At 35.8% G+C, this 19,908-nt stretch overlaps 2 protein-coding genes across 2 annotated transcripts; both read right to left on the bottom strand.

Moving 5' to 3' along the window:
- Positions 1-2,514: 2,514 nt before the first annotated feature.
- Positions 2,515-6,591, bottom strand: LOC123909866 (tryptophan synthase beta chain 2). The gene is made up of 6 exons (XM_045960794.1): positions 6,464-6,591; positions 5,460-5,787; positions 4,713-4,929; positions 3,739-4,276; positions 3,188-3,286; positions 2,515-2,929 (listed from the first exon to the last, which is right to left on the bottom strand). The coding sequence occupies exons 1-6, from the start codon at positions 6,585-6,587 to the stop codon at positions 2,676-2,678; spliced, it is 1,560 nt and encodes a 519-aa protein (XP_045816750.1). The 5' UTR covers positions 6,588-6,591; the 3' UTR covers positions 2,515-2,675.
- A 1,757-nt stretch (positions 6,592-8,348) lies between these two features.
- Positions 8,349-11,168, bottom strand: LOC123910831. The gene is made up of 2 exons (XM_045962102.1): positions 10,701-11,168; positions 8,349-9,532 (listed from the first exon to the last, which is right to left on the bottom strand). The coding sequence occupies exons 1-2, from the start codon at positions 11,015-11,017 to the stop codon at positions 8,647-8,649; spliced, it is 1,203 nt and encodes a 400-aa protein (XP_045818058.1). The 5' UTR covers positions 11,018-11,168; the 3' UTR covers positions 8,349-8,646.
- Positions 11,169-19,908: the final 8,740 nt, after the last annotated feature.

The following is a 19,908-nucleotide window of genomic DNA, read 5'->3' on the forward strand; positions in this document are numbered from 1 at the left end:
TATGTTAGATACGATTCATCCAACTGTCTAAATTGATCAAAAGTCATGTGAACTCTTGTCATCGTTTTGAAGTGGACGGAGACATTTATTAAAAGTAAGATAAAGCAAGACAACTACACTAACAAACAAAATAGTACTCTTATCATTGTTTTGAATGGGACGTAGAGGAAAGGACGGAGACATTTATTCAATATAAAAAAAATAAAAAATAAAGAGGTTTAAAATAATATCCATCTAGATATACACGGTGCTTTGCAATTGTTAAAATCAACAAAACTAACGAAAACATAATTTCTAACAGAGGAAAAAAATGGCTAACAACAATAATAACAACCAATATGACCCCAAATATTTTGTCAAACATGTGTCGAAATATGTTATATAGGATTCATCCGACTGTCCAAATTGATCCAAAGTCATGTAAACTCTTGTCATTGTTTTGAAGTGGGCGTAGAGGAAAGAACGGAGACATTTATTAAAAGCAAGACAACTACACTAATAAACAAAAGAGTACTCTTATCATTGTTTTGAATGGGACGTAGAGGAAAGTAGAGATAGACATTTATTAAAGAATGAAGACATTTATTCAATATAAAAATGTACCGGGCAATGGACCATAGTGTAATTTGTTAAGGCCCAACCTAGAAAGCCCAATCAATTATAGTCAATATGGTTCACAATAAAATATCTTCTTCCCCCTGATTCTCATCATTATTATCACACGTGAAAAACACCATCACCATAGCTTGGAGAAGAAGGAAAAAGCTTGGAGAAGAAGGAAAGGAAACCACCCACTACCCTTGAATTTCTCTACAAGCAAGGCAGTTACTTAAGAAGCAAGAGGAGATTTTTTGCCTATAAATAGGGTCTGCTTCAAGAGAAGAAAGAGGACAATTTTCATGGATTCTACATACAGAATTCATTCATTCTACACACAATTCTTTCGATCTTGTAAAGAGAAACATTTTTTTTTCTGATCATACTTGTATCCATTATCAATCTTGAATAATACAAACCCCCTATGATCATACTTGTATCCATTATCAATCTTGAATAATATCATTTCTTCTTCCTTCTCACATTTCTTCTCTCAAAATATTTTTAGCTTAGTTTTGTTATTTTAGGCGTGAACGACCTCAATGTCTGTCGCCGATTAATCATAATGATCTTACGCATGCATGTTCTTTAATAACAGCGATTGGGATCATTATGTTAATCAGCGAGAGACTTTTTGAGACCTCTTAGTAGGGGTGGAAGGTGTCGCGGCATCCCTCAAATTTATTTTTATCATTATTATATGTATATTGATTTTCTAGCAATATTAATTGGTGTATATATATATATATATATATATATATATATATATATATATATATATATATATATATATATATATATATATTGTTTGATCACTTATTAACCAAAGATTTATGGTAGCCTAGTGGTTGGTTGGCTAACTAGCTCATGTTGTGGGTTCAACTCGCAATTGGTCCATTTTTTAATTTATTTTCATGTTTTTGTTCTTCCAATATTCGACGACTAGTTTTTCTTATCACTGCACCCCCTACATTTTTTGGCAAGATCCGGCACTGCCTCTTAGAATTATTATGATTAATCGGAAGGGATTCAACCCCTTTCTTCTCTTTCACCATTCTCTTTTACCATTACCCCAAAATGGGAGGACGAAGAGGAGGTGGTGGTTCAGGCGGATTCGTCCACCTTAAGTTTGTGGTTGGGGAGGGTGTTATAAAGTGGTTTCCCCCCTAAAAGTTTGATCATTATGGTTAATCTTTTTTTTTCTTCGGTTTTTGTCTTTTTGTATTTCGTTCAAATAAAAAATATGTAATGAACCGCAACATAATAATATTATATTTTGTTTTGTAATGAAAATTTGTCACAATTCTATTGTTGTCTCTGTTACATATGTTTTGTTATTTTGTTTTTTTTTTGTCAAATGTACGTCTGCTACTTAGGTAGCAGACGACAAAATGTAATAGGGTGGTTTGGTAGGGTGTGCGCCCTCAGCTGGTAAATAAATAACAGATCCGGTACCTAGGCCACAGAGAATATTCCATGACCTAAGTCACGGACAGAAGTAGTATGGTGATTTCGTAGGGCGCGCCCCAGAATAAGTAGGGTGACAAAAGTAAATCTCGTATATGTATAGGTGATACACACCTATTTTCATCACTATGTAAATCATATATCAGTTTTAACAACTTTACATTCATAGAGCATTACTGTTATATCTTGGATGGCCTTCTGATACCACTTGTAAGGAGCAAATAGTTATGCTTACATTTCTTATTAGCCAATGACCCTTATATAACCTTATTACAATGACTTGTGCAACAAGCAACTAACTTATGAGATCAAATACAAACTTGAGCCTAACAGTTTCTTCTCATGGAACAAGTTTACACGAGGGTCAATTTGGAAAATACAATAACTTATTAGATAAGCGTGATTTTTTTTGTTGTTAGACTTACAGTATATATAAGACCGGAAAGAGTATTCTTCAACGCACCTTTTTCCATACATTCTCTATTGATTGAAGTTCATATACTAGCAAGTTCCACTATATAAGAAACTAGATCCACATGATTTTGTCAAAATTCATGAATTTTACATAATGTGTTGTAAAAAAAGTGCTAATAGGATTGCTCTCTCTTAACTCAAGTCACTTGAGAAATATTTGCAAGTGAAGCTTTCAACTTTTCCTCGGAGAAGGAAAGGTCAACCATATTACCTTGCAAATATTTCTCATAAGCTGGAAGGTCAAAATGGCCATGTCCACACATTGCTGTCAAAATAACCTTAGCCTCTCCAGTCTCTTTACAATGAAGAGCTTCTCTAATGGTTGCAGCAATAGCATGAGTTGGTTCAGGTGCTGGTATCAACCCTTCAGACCTTGCAAATTGTATAGCACCTGTAATCAAATGATGCAATCTCATCATATATCATTCAATTCAATCCAAACTTGCATTTTTTTTTTTTTTCACTTTACAAAGTTTACATTCATAGTAAAATCCTACTCCTCCGGACCACGTTCTTTTCTTGTTGTTGTTTTAAGTTTATTTACACATAATAAAGAAAAAATAGTTAAATGTTGCATCAACCTTTAAAATTGACAAATAAGTAAGAGAAAAAAATCTACAAAAGTGACAGTACTAATGGAGTAATTTACCTTGAAAGCATTCAGTTTGTGGAATTGAAATTGCTTCCATCAAGCCCAATTCATAAACATGTGAAATCAATGGTGCCATACCATGATAGCGCAATCCCCCTACAAGTAGGTAAAAAATGTCAATACAAAAGACATGCTAACAGATATGATACAAAAAAGCTTGTTGGTCCAAGTGGTAAGGAGTTTGATTTCACTTAAACAAGATCTCATGCTCAAGTTTCGTGAATGAAAAATTAAGCGCCGAGAGAGCTTTTCTCCCTTATATAGGTCCTCCTGGCGCTACTGAGATTATATTGGAGGGATGTATAGGATCGATACTTTAGATTGAAAGTGTGTCTGACCATCCGACATATGTGAGGGTTGGATATCAACACGACACTGACGCAAGTTGTTACATTCAATCACTTCTATTTTCACAAATTATTATTGATATCTACATGTCAGTGTCGTATGATGTGTTCGTATCTGTATTGGTGCTTCATAGTTGAGGGGTCTAAACAAAAATTAAATAAATATGAGACAAACTTTCTCAGAAATACGAAATTAGTTACCAGCATGAATTGGATCAGGAACAAAGTCATGGCCAAGTGTATGCATTTTCATCAATGGAGTCAACCCTGCTGTATCACCATAATCATAAGTATATCTCCCTTTTGTTAATGAAGGACATGCTGTAGGTTCAACTGCTCTAATCACAGGATTAATTTTCTTATTAAGCTTCTCTCGAATGAAAGGAAAACTAAGTCCTGCAAAATTGGAACCACCACCGGTACATCCTATAATAACATCTGGTGTTTCTCCAATAGCTTCCATTTGTTTAATGCACTCTTCTCCAATAACACTTTGGTGAAGTAAAACATGATTAAGTACACTCCCTAAACAGTACTTAGTATCAGGATTTTTAGCAGCTATTTCAACAGCTTCTGATATAGCTATGCCTAAACTCCCTGGACTTGTTGGATCATTTTGAAGAATTCTTTGACCTGCCTCGGTGAGCATAGATGGTGATGGATGTACCTTTGCTCCCCATGTTTGCATCATCAATCTTCGATATGGTTTTGAATCGTAAGAAGCGCGTACTTGCCACACCTGCATAAATTAACTAACTATACATCATAGTTTCATGGCTTTTGTAACTTAGAACCAGAATAAAATCGTCTATGTTAGGCAGTTATACGCCTATAATTTTAATTTTTTTTTTTGAAAACTTGGTATCCAATCCAAAGACAACTAATCCGAGAGGACCAATCCCACCGCACATTTGCAAGGGGGACATTTAAAGCTATGTATGGACTAGCCCACCGAAATTGGCACTAGAGGGAATCGAACCTAAGATCTTGAAAGGAACACACTCCAGGATCCCAAGTCAACACCACTAGGCCAACCCAAGTGGGTTTTTACGCCTATAATTTATAACTTCTTAGTTTAGGCACATAGTTAAATGTAGCAATATACTACTATAGCAAGAAGTTTGTAAAACATTCAAGATAGATTCATCACCAGTTTAATCCCAAAAGCTTCATACCTCGCATCCAAGGCCAAATATGCTGCAAGCAAAGGCTAACGCACTTCCCCATTGGCCAGCACCAGTTTCTGTTGCAACATTCTTGACACCTTGTTGTAAATTATACCATGCTTGTGGAACAGCAGAGTTTGGTTTGTGTGACCCTGCTGGACTTACACCTTCATATTTGTAGTAAATTCTGGCAGGTGTATCAAGAAGCTTTTCCAGCCTCTTGGCTCTACATTCATAAGAAAAACATATATATAAGATTCTTCTAGATAGAGTACAAACCGTTAAACCGAACCGTACCAAAAAGAACTGAACTGTGACTGACAGTTGATGTTCAGTTTGTGAACTATTTGTTACAGTTAGGTTCTTTTCGGTGCACTTTATCTTAAACAAACCTAATATTCAACTCATTTCAATTTTAGGTTTTTTCAATGGTCCTAGTCACCAGTTATAGCAATTTAGTGCAGTTCGGTTCGAAAAACTACAGTTCGGTTTTCTGTAAATGTAGTTCCAATTTGGTTCAGAAGCACATAACTGTTGCACCAAACCTTTATACCAGTTCGGTTTGGTTTTACTAAACTATTGCAATGGTTCGATTTGGTTTTCCTTTCTGAATCGAATCATGAATCGTCCTATTTGCGATATCAATTGCAGCTGCATCAGGCATAAGCCATATTTGACCGCGATTCTCCACAATATCAAACATCATAACACGACAACAGTTTAAAACCTTAGAAATATGATACATATGAATCAAACCTAATGAGAGGAGTCGGACGCCAAAGCTTGTAAACATCACGGACTTCTTCTGGTATATCAATGAATCTATCAGTAGTCACTTCTTGTCTGATCAATTCATCAGGAAAAAGAGGTGACAAGTCTTCTGGTTTGATTGGTTCAAAAGTCTTGGGATGCAATGGTGGAGGTGGTTTAATCGGAAGATCTGCGACTAGATTATACCATTGATGAGGAATTTCAATTGATTTATTGTTAGTATTCAAAGTTGCTCTCACTTTGCAGCCATTTGAATGCCTTAGATGTATTGGCTTTGTACTCAAGGCAAATCTTTGAGGCCATTGCTTTTCAACTGAAGTTAAAAAAAAACAATAAAATCTGTGACATTGATAACCATTATAGTATTTGAATGTATTGAAATTATAAAAATACTCCTAAGTGTGTGTTTTTCTTATGGACCAAATTGATCGATAGAAGACACATTTGAGGACCAAACTGACTAACAAAAAATGCATTTGAATATGTTTTTTTTTCATATTTAGCTGAAACCGAGTTAAATAACAAAAATTTCAATTATAGAACAAAAAATACTATGGGAGTCTTCAACAGTCTAAGTGGTCCCCTTAAAGTCAGAGATTTGATTTCTGGATCATGCGTATGGAGAAAATTCGATTGTAAGGGAGAATACACCTTGAGTGCCCCACATATTCTCCGATGCCGATTAGTCGTCATTAACGGCGACGTACCGATATCATGGTAACCAAAATATATATCTACATTATAAAACCATATAAACATAATGGAAAACTTCAAACTATGTTGTGTTGTGTGTGTCTACTCAAAATTTGTCAAACTCAACAATTTATTTGACTTTTTTTATTGTACCATATTTGTTTGCTATTTTCTTAAAGAGGCAATGAATTCAGAATAGATCTGCTTAAGTTAAATTAACTAAAATAAGCAGCAACAAAAAAAGGTGTATAATACTAGGGAAAAAAAAAAGGAAGAAAAAGAAGGTGAAAGGGTACCTTGAGAGATGAAGTAAGGTGATGTAGTAGGAAGTGAGCTAACAGAGGAAATACTACTGACAGCTTTCATTTTTGTTCTTTGTGTTTGGAACCATGAAATGAATTGATATAATAGGATAGTCATAGCACTAAAATTGAGACTTTGACTATTAATGTATTTAATTTTCTCATTACTCATGTGGCACTAAAGACAAAAATGTTACTATGGGTTGGTACCGGTAGAACTATTGAAAAATCAATTCTTGTGTCTGGATAAGGGTTAAAGAGTTGAAAGTTCAAAATTCTAACTGATAATAAAGAAAAAAATTAACATAACATTATACTTCCTCCATTAGTTTGAATATTGTGATTTTCCATATTCATCAAAAGGGTAATAGATGTGCAGATACATTTGCAAATTTTGGTATTCGATTATTGAAGCTAGGTGATAGGATTCTTTGTCTTCGTTTTTTCGAGAAGAATTTTTACATGACAAGATTGTTCTCTCTTGATATCGTTTAACTTAGTTTTTGTTCTTCGCTTTTCTCCGGGTAAGATCTAGTTCCCTCCTTGTATATATTTTTCCTCTTTTTTATATATATTAGTATTATTATGAGCTAGGAATATAGGATGAAAATGTTTAGGAGTACCAACATACTTGGAATATTTATTCATTTTCATGCTCGAATGCTCTTAATTTATTATAAAAACATAAATTAATTTTTCAATAAGCCACTTTATATTTAACTTATTTTTTCCGATAATCAATTTTATAAAATCAATTTTTTCTTCGATATAACTAAACACAAACAATTCGATTGATAAAGTTACTGTAATATGCAGAGTTTAAATTTAAATTCAGAATTACTCGATCACTTGTTTATTTTAAGGGATAGAATTATAGTCAGCATTATTTAAAAGGAAAACTTGAAAATTACTAGTGACCAAGTAGTCCAACCCAAATTTTTTAATTTTATTTTTCATATGTTTGTTTGCATGGATGTGTAGAGTTTGCATGAATCTTTTATAGCCCCAATATTTCAATTTTGTCCTCGCAGAAAAATTTGGTTCGCAGAAACTGAATTTTTACTAGTGCAAATTCAGAGTAAATTTTGGTTTTTAGAAATCGAAATTTGTTTTCAAGGCAAAAAAACTTCAATTTCTACAAATCAAAGTTTTTTTCAAGCGCAAAATTAAAAATTCAGGGAATAAAAAATTCACGGAGTGAGGAGAGAAAACATCGTTCGTAAATGTCAGTATCTCCGGTTTAATGTTTGTTTCTCACTCCACTTCATTTGGAGTTGTTATAATCAATGAGGTGGCTTTTATTGCCATTGAGATAGTGGTTGGGCTTTTATTTACTGTACTAGCAGTCGTTGACTGTCCACGTTTCAATTCAAGACTTATATGTTTGTGGATAAGTTGTCACTCACATAGCAAGACTAGTATGTTTCTGACTATGTCTCTGACTTATATGTTTGAGGATCTGGATTCTTTGATAGCTGATTGTATTGCAGTTAGTTATATTTGTATCGTTAGATAGTTTAGAAGTTTAGTTTGAATTTTATATTTAAAATTAGTTAAATTTAATCTTAAAATTTTGACCGTACGATATTGATTGGACGATTTAGATGTGTTGACTATATGCAGTGTGACCGCATATAACCAATTCTAATCGTAGATCCAACCCCTGAAAATGCAAGATATTGTTGAAACCTAGTTTTGAAAATGCGAGGTCTTACTGAAACCTAATTTTTAGTATTGTATTTTGAAAGATTTAACTATATAAAGGAGAGCGATGAACAATCACTCCTCGTGTATACATAGACATGAAACTTCCAATTTTTAAATGACATTTTTCTTAAGGTGATATATTAAGTAAAAAACAATATACTAAAGCTCAAGATACCATTCAAATTCTTGTCTAAACCATATTGAGTAATCAAATACATTACTTATAATAATAACGGTTAAGGTTACTTAAAGAAAAAACAATAAAAAAACCAACATCATATCCAAACCTTTTAAAATAATAAAAAAGTTGTCCAAATAACATTTCTTTAAACCTCGATTTGTTATCATGTTTGGGCTGCGCATCTGTCCACTTCTCCGATTTCTTGCTTCGCAAAAATTATAGTTGAGTTGCTTTTGAATAGAGAGTGATGTATTACCAATTTAAAAAGTGAAAATCCAACCCTTAATTCTTACTCCCATTTGCACTTAATCTTATGAGTATGCTTAAAATCATACCTCAAAACCAATTTCCCATCTAATGTCCTAACACAAAAACTTTCCACCAAAACATAACATGCAAACCTATTCCATTCACTTTGACATGTTACCTCTTCTTTCACAGTCACAACCCTTTCTTTCCCTTCACCATAAACCCAACCACCTTGCTCTTCCACCCATCTCATATTATCAACAATTGCTGAGCTTAATCCAACACTAACCCTTCTCTTATTATAAGGATTACTCACTCTAAACCACATAAAACCATTATTATCAACTCTTCCATTCTTTGTAGCTTCCATTCCACATATCAATACTTTTTCTCTTTCAACATAAACATTCACAATCACAACATCATTTTCATTTCCATTTCCATTTTCATTTTCATGTTCATTTCTTCCACATGAATAAATTTCTTCCCATTTTTGTTGTAATGTCATACTATAAAACATTGACTTTTTCATTTGATGTTTGACTTTTCTTCCATTCTCTTTCACAAAAATAAATGGAATATACCATTTTCCTACAACCAAAGGTGGTGAATGTTTTCTTGAAATAGGAAAATTGAAACTTGGAAATTTTTCTCTTAGAGGAACATCAACACCTAAAGCTTCATTTAGTTTGCAAGATCTATATGAACCTGAAATTCTAACTTTCCATCCTTTTTTTCTTAAGAATTTTGGTGCAATTCCATCAGGTGTAATAGACTTTGCAAAGAATCCACTACTTTGATGAGTATGAATCTTGAAAATTTGGTATAAGTCTTTTAGATTGAATGGCTTTGGACTTTTATCATTCAAGATGTTGCTAAAGCAACAACTCACTATGTCACCTTCTCTTGAACATTTGTATGCTTTCCTACAAAATCACAACAGTTCCAACATTGTGAATTTGTGACTATGATTTTATAAATGTGTTCTAATTAGGTACACATCAAATATTATTTGACATTGCAAAATTAGTACATGTTTGGAAATAACCGACTTGGGTTGGACCAGTGGAATTGGCTTAGGACCTAATGAAGTGTGCAAACACAGTAATTTCTCCAAACTCGCGGTTAATCCGTACATAATAAATATTAATTACATAAACTTTCCTAATGAAGTGTGCAAAAACAGCTTTTCGTATAAGTTGAAATTAGTTTGTTGCATCTCAATTTTCTAAGAAGCTTTCTCTCATTTGAGTTTTCATAACATCTATAAGCTTATATGGACTTATATGTGAGAACTATAAACTTAATTAATTGAAAAACTCTTATAAGTTAGACATTAATCAAACTAGGCCATAACCTCAGTTATGACTTCAGCTTATGCTATGCTTAACTAGTTGACAATAATAACCATATAGTTAGCACAAAAGACTTAAATAACCTTACAAGCAAGAGCTTAATTAATCATAGTTCCATAAAAACTAAACAAAAGCATATGGCAAATAATGTTGGGAAACAAAAAATTCTAACATCAGAAAAACAAAGACAAATAAAAGTACATATAAGCAAAGAAGAATTAAGTCCAAAATTGGTTTGAAATCTTGAATATGTGTCCTATAGTCTCTGAATGTATCAATCAAAACAAAACAGAAAAACACCAAATATGACTTTTTCTAGTCAATTTGGTCTTCAAATGTGTCTTTTGTTTCTCAATTTGGTCCACAAAATTAGAGCTGACAAAATGGGTTAGCCTGTATGGGACGGCCCGCCAAGCCCAAATAAATGTAGAGCTCGGGCCTTAAAATATTAGCTTGGGTTGTTTTAGGGCTTTTAAGCCCGGTCTCAAAAGCCCAAATTTAAATATGGATTTTTGTCCGGCCCGATAAAGCCCGGAGCCCATCCAAGCCGATCCGTTTACAGTGGAGTAGCCGGTTTTGACAGCTCCACACAAAATTATCAATAGAAGACACACTCAGAGATATATTTTTGGAGTTTCAATACATTCAGAGACTATAATAATCACACACATGTACACACCAAAAATCACTCTTTACTCTTATACTAAGACTAATTATTAATTAACCAACACATACATACCCTTTATGTCTGCCTTTGGCTCTGATTACATAGTATCTGTTGGAAGACAATGAATGATCAGGAACAGGAAGAAACCAAACCTTAATTCTTGAAGTTTGTTCATTCTCAGAAGGATGAAAAACTGAGAACATTTTATCTTGAGGGAAAGGTAGTTTCTTCACATTCTTCCGGCGACATATACGCCAACAACAAGTATCTTCATATTCTGCTTCTTCATCTGTGATTACTAGATAACCTGAATATGGTGCATCTGGTGCTGGAATCTCTAAACTACTTGGAGATTTTCTGTACATAGATAAAGGTCTAGTTACATACATCTTTTTTTTCCTTTTTCTTTCTAAGTTTGTGTGATCAATGTCTAAGGGTCACAATATAAATTGAAATCTATAGGGGAATTTATCATTATCAGTTATGACTTATGATGAGTTTCAATCAATTCCTTATGAATGAAGAAATGGAAATGATAAGACACATTATTAAAGTTTAGGATGGATAATGTTTAAATTATTAATTAGAAAGCTATGCATTTTCATATACCAATGGGGTATAGAAACTTTTTTGTTTTTTTAAAGTAGCAGCATTAAGTCATTTAATGAAATATTAATAGGAACAATAATGCATGTATGAATATCATTGAAAATGTGGGATTTAATTAGACCTAAGAGTATCTCAACTGAACAATCTCATTAACTTGTCTCTTATGAGCGTTTAAATAACATAACGCGAGTTTCTTTTAATTTAGTCAAGGTTCTCGGTTTAATAATTGATTTGAACACATAGCAATCTTAAAACTTTTAAGGTAAATTTATTATTCATTTGAATCCCGCAAAATTTTAAGAAATAATCTCTGCAATGCACGCGGAGAATATATGTTTTACTCCAACCACTACCATCATAATCAAGGAAACTACTAGATGGTTGAATCGGTAAAGATTAAAGACAATTAAAGTAATAAAAAATGAAAAGAAAAAGGAAACCCTGCTTTTACTTTTATTTTTCTTCTTTTTGGCGCTAGTATGTTATGTTAATTATACAAAGATCCAAAGATAAAGAGTATTAGTGAAAAAAATTACTCTTTAGTGAATTTATTTACTAATTAATATTCAATTTTTCAGTAGTGGAGTTGTACATTCTTAGTGCATTAGTGCATTTAGAATATTCAATTAGTAGTACTTTTTAGTGCATTTATATAAGTAGCACCATTTGGATTGTGATAAAAAGAAAAAAAGAAAAAAGTAGCAGCACTCTATTTAGTGAAGATTGAAGAAATTAATGGACTATGACGATTGATATCCTATGTATATAGTGGTTCTTATAAACTTTCCAAATCAGCTGTTCCCCTTCTCACCTTTTTTATTTTTTGGTATTAATTTTTTGGAAACCAGAGGAAATTCCGGTAGTTTAATGTTCGGCCGCAAAATAAATAAAATTACCAAAAAAAAAATTAACAGAAATTAAAATCAGATTCTCTTAAACAATTCATCCTAAGAGTAGCTTATTAACTATTTAAGTTTGATTTCTTATTATGAATCATGAACTAGCTAGAAAGAATTATATTCATTTTGTTAATCCTTTATCATACGTAATAGAAAAGGGAATAATGACAGGAAATAATAGAAAAGGGAATACTGAAGGAAATAATATTCTATTGGAAAATGATTTTTTGTTGTCTCTCATTGATATGGTTAAGTGTCTATATATACAATAATAATAGGTTAATCAAACCTATGAATAATGACAGACTTTAATGAAAGTAATTACAAATAATTACAAAAATAATTATGCTTAATGACAATAATATTCTAGTCTATCACACCCCCTCAGTCGAAGCGGGAGGTTCGCGGACGCTTAGATTGGTCCGGAAATCATTAAATAGAACACGAGGTAGGCCTTTGGTGAAGATGTCAGCAATTTGGTGACGGGAAGGAACATGAAGGACGCGTGCCTGGCCACGGGCGACCTTTTCCCGAACAAAGTGAATGTCCATCTCAATGTGTTTAGTACGCTGATGTTGTACTGGGTTACCAGAAAGGTAGATGGCACTAACATTATCACAATATACCAACGTAGCTTGAGATAGTGGAAAATGAAGCTCCAAGAGAAGGTTGCGAAGCCAACAAGATTCAGAAACCACATTAGCAACACCTCTGTACTCAGCTTCTGCACTCGAGCGAGAAAGTGTGGGTTGTCTCTTGGAAGACCAGGAAATGAGGTTGTCACCGAGAAACACACAATAGCCGGAGGTAGAACGGCGGGTGTCAGGGCAGCCCCCCCAATCCGCATCAGTATAAGAGACAAGTTTCTCAATAGGGGATGGATAGAGATGCAAACCATAGTGTAGGGTTCCCTGAATATAACGCAGGATGCGCTTGAGGGCAAGCATGTGGTCGGTACAAGGAGCATGCATGTGAAGACATACCTGTTGAACAGCATAAGAAATGTCAGGGCGGGTGAAGGTAAGATACTGCAAGGCTCCTGCGAGACTCCGGTATAAGGTGGGATCATCATACGGAGTGCCGGCGGAGGTACCGAGCTTTTGCTTGGTGTCAACTGGAGTGGCAGATGGTTTGCACGAGGCCATGCCTGCGCGAGCAATAATTTCACCAGCATAAGTACTCTGACTAAGGAAGAGTCCACTAGCATGTCTAGTTACGGCAATACCTAGGAAGTAACTCAGCGGTCCCAGATCCTTCATAGCAAACTCAGATGCAAGTAGTGTCATGATGGATTTTCGAAGGTCATGGGTGGAGGTGATAAGGATGATGTCATCAACATATAGCAAGATGTAAGCCAAGTTAGAGCCATGTCGATAGATGAAGAGTGAGTGATCTGAAGTGCTGTGCTCAAATCCAATGGTGGAGACAAAGTCAGCAAAACGCTGGTACCAAGCACGAGGCGCTTGCTTCAAACCATAGAGTGATTTTCGCAAGCGGCACACATAATCTGGGTGATGAGGATCACGAAAACCGAGTGGTTGATGCATGTAGACTGTCTCGTGAAGGTCACCATGCAGAAATGCATTCTGGACATCTAACTGATGAATATGCCAGGATTTAGAGAGAGCAATCGTGAGAACAGTGCGAATAGTCGCCGGTTTTACTACAGGACTAAACGTCTCATCACAATCCACACCTGCAATCTGTGACCTGCCATCACCTACAAGACGAGCTTTGTAACGCTCAAAACAACCATTAGATTTCTTTTTATGACGAAAAATCCACATACACCGAATAATATTAACATCACAAGGTCGGGGGACCAGATCCCACGTATTATTTTTAATTAGAGCATTAAATTCAGACTGCATTGCGGCTTTCCAATTAGGATCTGAGAGGGCTAGTTTGGGGTTTTTGGGAAGAGGTGAAATGGTCGGATCATCAATGGTAACGGAAAGGTTAAAGAGTTTTCTAGGTTTGTAGATACCCTGCATACTACGGGTCGCCATAGTCCGAGTAGGGGGTGCAGGTTGGGCCAGTGGTGTAGGTGGTGGGGAGGTATCGGGTGTACTCGTAGGGAGGGAAGATGATATTGTGGTGTTGGATGAGGTATGAGAAGGATTATGTGGTCTGGCTGGTGAGGTAGACGGGGGGTTAGGTACAGGAGGTGACGAACTAGGGAGGTCATCAAGAGGAGATTGCAAAGTGGGATTGGTCCATTGATGGACTAATGATGGGTGCAGGTCATCAGTGAAATGGTCATAGGTGGTGAGAGGTTGGGAAGACATATGAGCAAAGGGGAATTTTGTCTCATCAAATATGACATGTCGGGAGATGATGATCTTTCTTTGCGATAAATCGAAACATTTGTAGCCTCGGTGATTAGTGGGATACCCTAAGAAGACACATGGTGTTGAGCGTGGTTGCAATTTGTTAATGGTTGTGGATGGAAACAATGGATAACACAGACAACCAAAAACACGAAGATGTGTGTAGGAAGGATCACGATGATACAAAAGTTGAGTAGGAGAATGATTTGACAAATTCTTTCGAGGAAGGATATTAAGAAGATAAGTAGCCATTTGAAGGGCATGATGCCAAAATGATGGAGGAACAGAAGAATGGGCGAGAAGAGTGCGAATCATGTTATTAATGGTGCGTATTTTACGTTCCGCTTTGCCATTTTGAGATGACGTGTGAGGGCAAGAGAAACGGAAAATAAGACCATTATCAACACAATATTTATGAAATAATGTATTGTTGTATTCACGTCCATTATCACATTGAAAACATTTCACGGTTTGAGAAAATTGCGTGCGAATTTGATTAGAAAGAGAAGTGAACATTTCAAAAGCCTGAGATTTGTTACTTATAGGAAACGTCCACAAAAAATCAGAATAATCATCCAAGAATAAAATATAATATCGATGACCAGAAGAACTTAAAATCGGTGATGTCCATATATCACTATGTAAAATATCAAAAGGCATTAAAGTAACATTTTTGGATGAATCAAAAGGCAACTTAATATGTTTGCCAAACACACAAGAATTACAAATAGTCTTAGAACTTAAATGTTCACCACTAATGAACTTATTTTTATGAAGAGACTCCAAAGTAGAAGAACTTGGATGGCCGAGGCGGCTGTGCCAGAGACCGGAAGAGAGACCAGCAAAGTGAGAGGCAGAGGTGACGGGATATAGATCACCAAAACTATTACATCTCATGAGAGGGGTACCCGTCTGAAAGTCAAATACCGAGAAACCAAATGGATCAAATGAAACAGAAACATTATTTTCAGTAGTGAGTTGTCGCACAGAAATCAAATTCTTAATAATTTGTGGTGTGTGTAAAACATGTTTAAGGTCTAAGTGTTTGTGTTTGTCAGATGTAGGTAGGGTTGTGTGACCAGACCCTTGAATTGGAATACCTTGTCCACTACCGACAATCAGTTTCTGATTGAAATGACTCAAATTAGAATAAGACGTGAGATTACCTTGAGATGCCGTTGTGTGGGAGGTGGCTCCAGTGTCCATGTACCATGTGTTGTCCGGCGGATTAAGAGACATGGTGTGCATGGCAGCTGCAATGTCAGTGGGGGTTGGTGAAGGCGTAGCAACGTGAGCCTGTGGACGTTGACCTAGGATACCTGGTTGCCTCGGAGTACCGGTGGGTTGTGTCCACTGAGATGTAGGATATGGGCAAGGAGGCACACCCCATGGAGGTGGGACCCATCCCCAAGGAGACCAAGAGGGATGTTGGAGTTGCTGCCATGGTTGAGAGGACCAAGAGGGACCGTTAGACCTAGAACCACCGCGCTGTCCGCGCCCTCTGGTGCGACTTTGATTGTTGCGGTTGCGGCCTGAACCAGAACGGTTGTCCTGTCGTCGGTTGGAACGCTGCTGGGAGGAGTCATCTGTGTCTCGTGGCATGGCAGTATGCAAGACAGTGGGTGAGCTAGTGCTATGCATTTTGGCCAAACCAGATTCCTCCAAGGTGAGCATGGAGCGAGCCTCAAGAAATGAGGGTAAAGTTTTCTGTTGGCGAATCACGGTGGCAACCCCACGATACGGCTCAGACAATCCGGATACTATTTGAAGGACCAGTCGGTGTTCGCTGACGGGTGCTCCAACGTTCTTCAGTTGATCAGATAGTTGCTTGAGTCGTTGACAATATGCAGAGACGTTAGGAAAATCTTCCATACGAGTGGAGGAAAAATCTTGTTCAAGCGCAACAGCACGGGAGTTTTGATTGTCCTCAAATATGTTGGCCAAACGGTTCCAGGTAGCCATGGCAGTTGATCCTTTTTCCATAATGGTGGTAAGGAGATCAAATGAGATAGTGGAATAAATCCATTGAAGAACCGTTGAATCAAGAATTGTCCACATTTCAAAACTAGCATCAGTGGAGGCAGGCTTCTCTTTGCCGGGTTGAGGAATGATGTGATGAATAACCTTGTGGGCACGAGCATGAACCTCAAATAATTCGGCCCACATGTTGTAGTGATCCTTCTCCAGCTCCAGTACAAAGGGAATGCTATGTTTGATGTTGGTGACGGCAAGGGCAGGATGAAAATCTGTTTTTGCTGAAGAGACAGATGTGGAGATGACGGCAGAGGTTGTGGATGCAGCGGCAGGAGCAGAAGACATGTCGACCGATGTGAAAACAAAGAGGGACTTGCTGTGTTTTGTGAACCGGTAGAAAAATAGGACACAATAAAACAACCGTTTTTATATCTCTGTTTCTGCGAGACAAATACCGTATTTGTGCGAAACTGAGAAAATTCAAACTTAGAGAAAACGTAAATCCAATACAGTGATGTTGTTGCTGTGTTTTGCGAGCAGATCAGAACAGAACCAGTATTGATGAACGGCTTGTGCGGTGATGGAAAACGGCACGGCGGTGCTGGTGCGAACAGATCGTGGTCGGCGCGTTTTGGGTTAGTCGGCGCGGACAGTGAGAGCTGGCGCGGGTGTAAGAGAGCGGCTATGAATGGAGCGGCTCAGGTAGACGCTTGCACGGCAGTGGGCGGTGCAAGGGAGGAGGCGGCGGCTTTGGGTGAGCAAGAAGAGGCTGCGCTGCAATTTGTTTTTGTAGGTCACGCGTGGAAAGAAAATACTCGTGATACCATAATAGAAAAGGGAATAATGACAGGAAATAATAGAAAAGGGAATACTGAAGGAAATAATATTCTATTGGAAAATGATTTTTTGTTGTCTCTCATTGATATGGTTAAGTGTCTATATATACAATAATAATAGGTTAATCAAACCTATGAATAATGACAGACTTTAATGAAAGTAATTACAAATAATTACAAAAATAATTATGCTTAATGACAATAATATTCTAGTCTATCAATACGGCCCCTATCATGATGATTAGGGGTGGACAACATCCCAAGACCTGCCCATAACCTGCTTAATTCGAACCGAATTTTGAAGAAACGGGTGGCTTCAAATGGATTACGGATGAAAAGTGTAAAATTCAAGTTCAGGTGGTTTTGCTTGGGTGGGTTCGGATGTCAAAATCTGATCCATCGGAACCCAAACCCGGCCGATACTGTAATAGTTATAAAAATATTACATGCTTTTGTCTTGTTGATCTGTTGTCGTACGCGGTAAAAAAAATTAAAATTTAAAAATTATAGTAATAAGGTATTTAACTTTGGTCGTCTCACAAAGACTTTTATAAATTTAGCAATATTAGAATCAAATAAAAAATGTAAATTATGGGGGGTTTGGTTGGGTTTCAATGATTAGAAACAAAAATAATAAGTTGATTGGAAATAGTTATGGAAAACAGATTAATCTACTGCTCGGAAATTTCAGACTTATCATCGATGATTATATTATCAGTCCCTACGCAGATTTAATTCTCTTTCGATCACATAAACGATTAACAAGCGCCTTCGATTCTATATGAGTTATATTCCTGTTTGTTAGATTACCGAATTAAGCAAACAGTTAAGAACACGTAAATTAACGAATAAGGTAAGTTAAAACACGACTACCTTAAGGAATATAGATCAACCGAAATTAACAATCATATTCTATGAAACTTAAGTTAAACAAACTAGTAACAAGAAAATAATTGAAAAGAAATAAATAAAACTGAATAATATAATAACTTCAAGATCTTGGAGAAATTCCCTTACGATAGATCAACCTTAGTGGTTTAGCAAGCCATGAAATACTAGAGAATACAATAGTTTTCGTGGAAACTGAATTGAATAAAATATGACAGACTGAGGCTCTATTTATAGGCTATTTTCGACTCAACTTTCACGCACCATCATGGCACGATGGGCCTTCCTTGGTCTGCAAGTTTTTCCTTTGCGGCAATTCAAAAGTTCGATTTTATGAGGCAACCAAAAAGTCGATCTTATGCGGCAAATTATAAAGTCCGATCTTATGCAACAAACTCAATTCTTGTGTGGCAATTTCCATTTTTTCTTGTCCCTTTTGAGAGTCTATTCTGTTAATACTCCGAAAATCTCTCATATCCCCTACAAATCAACTTGTCTTTTCGATTTTAGCAATGGCGACCGAGTCTGCTACGATTTGCTCACCTTCAGTTTTCTCACCTCCTTGGATAAAATTTGGGTCTTTTTATATTTAATTATCTTCCGCCACAAGTAGCTGAAGACGATCCTCAAGCATGTCCTCAAGTGAAAAGCAGAGAAATTAAATATCAACAGTTGTCGTACCCTAAATTTTGTCATTTTTTTCATTTAATCTTTTTATCATTTAAATTGACGCAAATCTTTTATTTTCATCATTGTGAGTACAGTTTGTCCAATCAGAATCAAAGTCAATTTAGTTGATTTAAAAGTCAATAAAATCTTTTCTTTTACCATTTATTATTTTTATATTTATCCCCTTTTATTTCCTCTTTTATATCTATCCATTAATCATCACCGTCATTCTTATTTCCATTTTTATTTTCATCATTATTATCATTTATCCTTAACCTTTATTAATATGTATCATCATCATTTAGGTTCGATCCCTGACTTGGGCATGCACCAGAGGTAGAGGTGAGAATAGGCTAGGCAGAGCTAGGTTTTGCCAAGCCTGAGCTTGGCCTGTCAAAAATTTGAAGGCCTGAGCCTGGCCTGTGGCCTATCATAGACTTATCTTTTAGGCCTAAGTCTGGCCTATTGAAAGCCTAATGTGACTTATTAGCCTGTTTAAAAACTTATTTCACATTAACATATTTAAATAAATAATTATATTTATTTTTAAATATACTTATGAACTAATAAATCAATGTCCTTTTGATATTTAGCATGATATTTTAGAGACTTCGATTATATATGTCATCATATTTCAATTCTAGTTTATAATAATACAATTATATATATATGTGAAAAACTAATGTTGATTAATAAACTTAAACCACTAAAAAAGTTAATAAATTTATAATTTAATTAAAGTACAAATTTTAATATATAAATAATAATAATAATAGTAAAAAAATTATTCATTTAACTTAAATAGGTCGGCCTAACAGGCCAAAAGACTTTTTTAATGGCCTGACCTATTTAACTAAATAGGTTTATAAAAAATTCTTGAAAATTGCTTTTTTCGCCCCCCATGTTCCTCTTAAACCCCCCAAAAATCCCAAAATAACCTTGAATTTGGGGGGTTTAGGAAGCTATGGATCCTAGGATCCGAAATATATTATGTGTGGTTTGTGGGATCCGAAACAAGCCAATTATAGATGGGAACACGTTTTGGGGGGGGGGGGGCGGGGGGGGGGGGGGGGGC

This window comes from Trifolium pratense, linkage group LG2, assembly GCF_020283565.1.
Source record: "Trifolium pratense cultivar HEN17-A07 linkage group LG2, ARS_RC_1.1, whole genome shotgun sequence".
Lineage (NCBI taxonomy): Eukaryota > Viridiplantae > Streptophyta > Magnoliopsida > Fabales > Fabaceae > Trifolium > Trifolium pratense.

What these genes read in the sequence shown, in the direction of transcription:
- LOC123910831 (XM_045962102.1), bottom strand. Translation starts at nt 11,017, where the DNA reads ATGTATGTAACTAGACCTTTATCTATGTACAGAAAATCTCCAAGTAGT. An exon ending in GCCAAAGGCAGACATAAAGG is followed by an intron (nt 9,533 to 10,700) that starts GTATGTATGTGT and finishes GTGATTTTGTAG; the next exon opens with GAAAGCATACAAATGTTCAA.
- LOC123909866 (XM_045960794.1), bottom strand. Translation starts at nt 6,587, where the DNA reads ATGACTATCCTATTATATCAATTCATTTCATGGTTCCAAACACAAAGA. An exon ending in TATTTGGCCTTGGATGCGAG is followed by an intron (nt 4,277 to 4,712) that starts GTATGAAGCTTT and finishes TAATTTATGCAG; the next exon opens with GTGTGGCAAGTACGCGCTTC. An exon ending in TCCTGATCCAATTCATGCTG is followed by an intron (nt 3,287 to 3,738) that starts GTAACTAATTTC and finishes ACCTACTTGTAG; the next exon opens with GGGGATTGCGCTATCATGGT.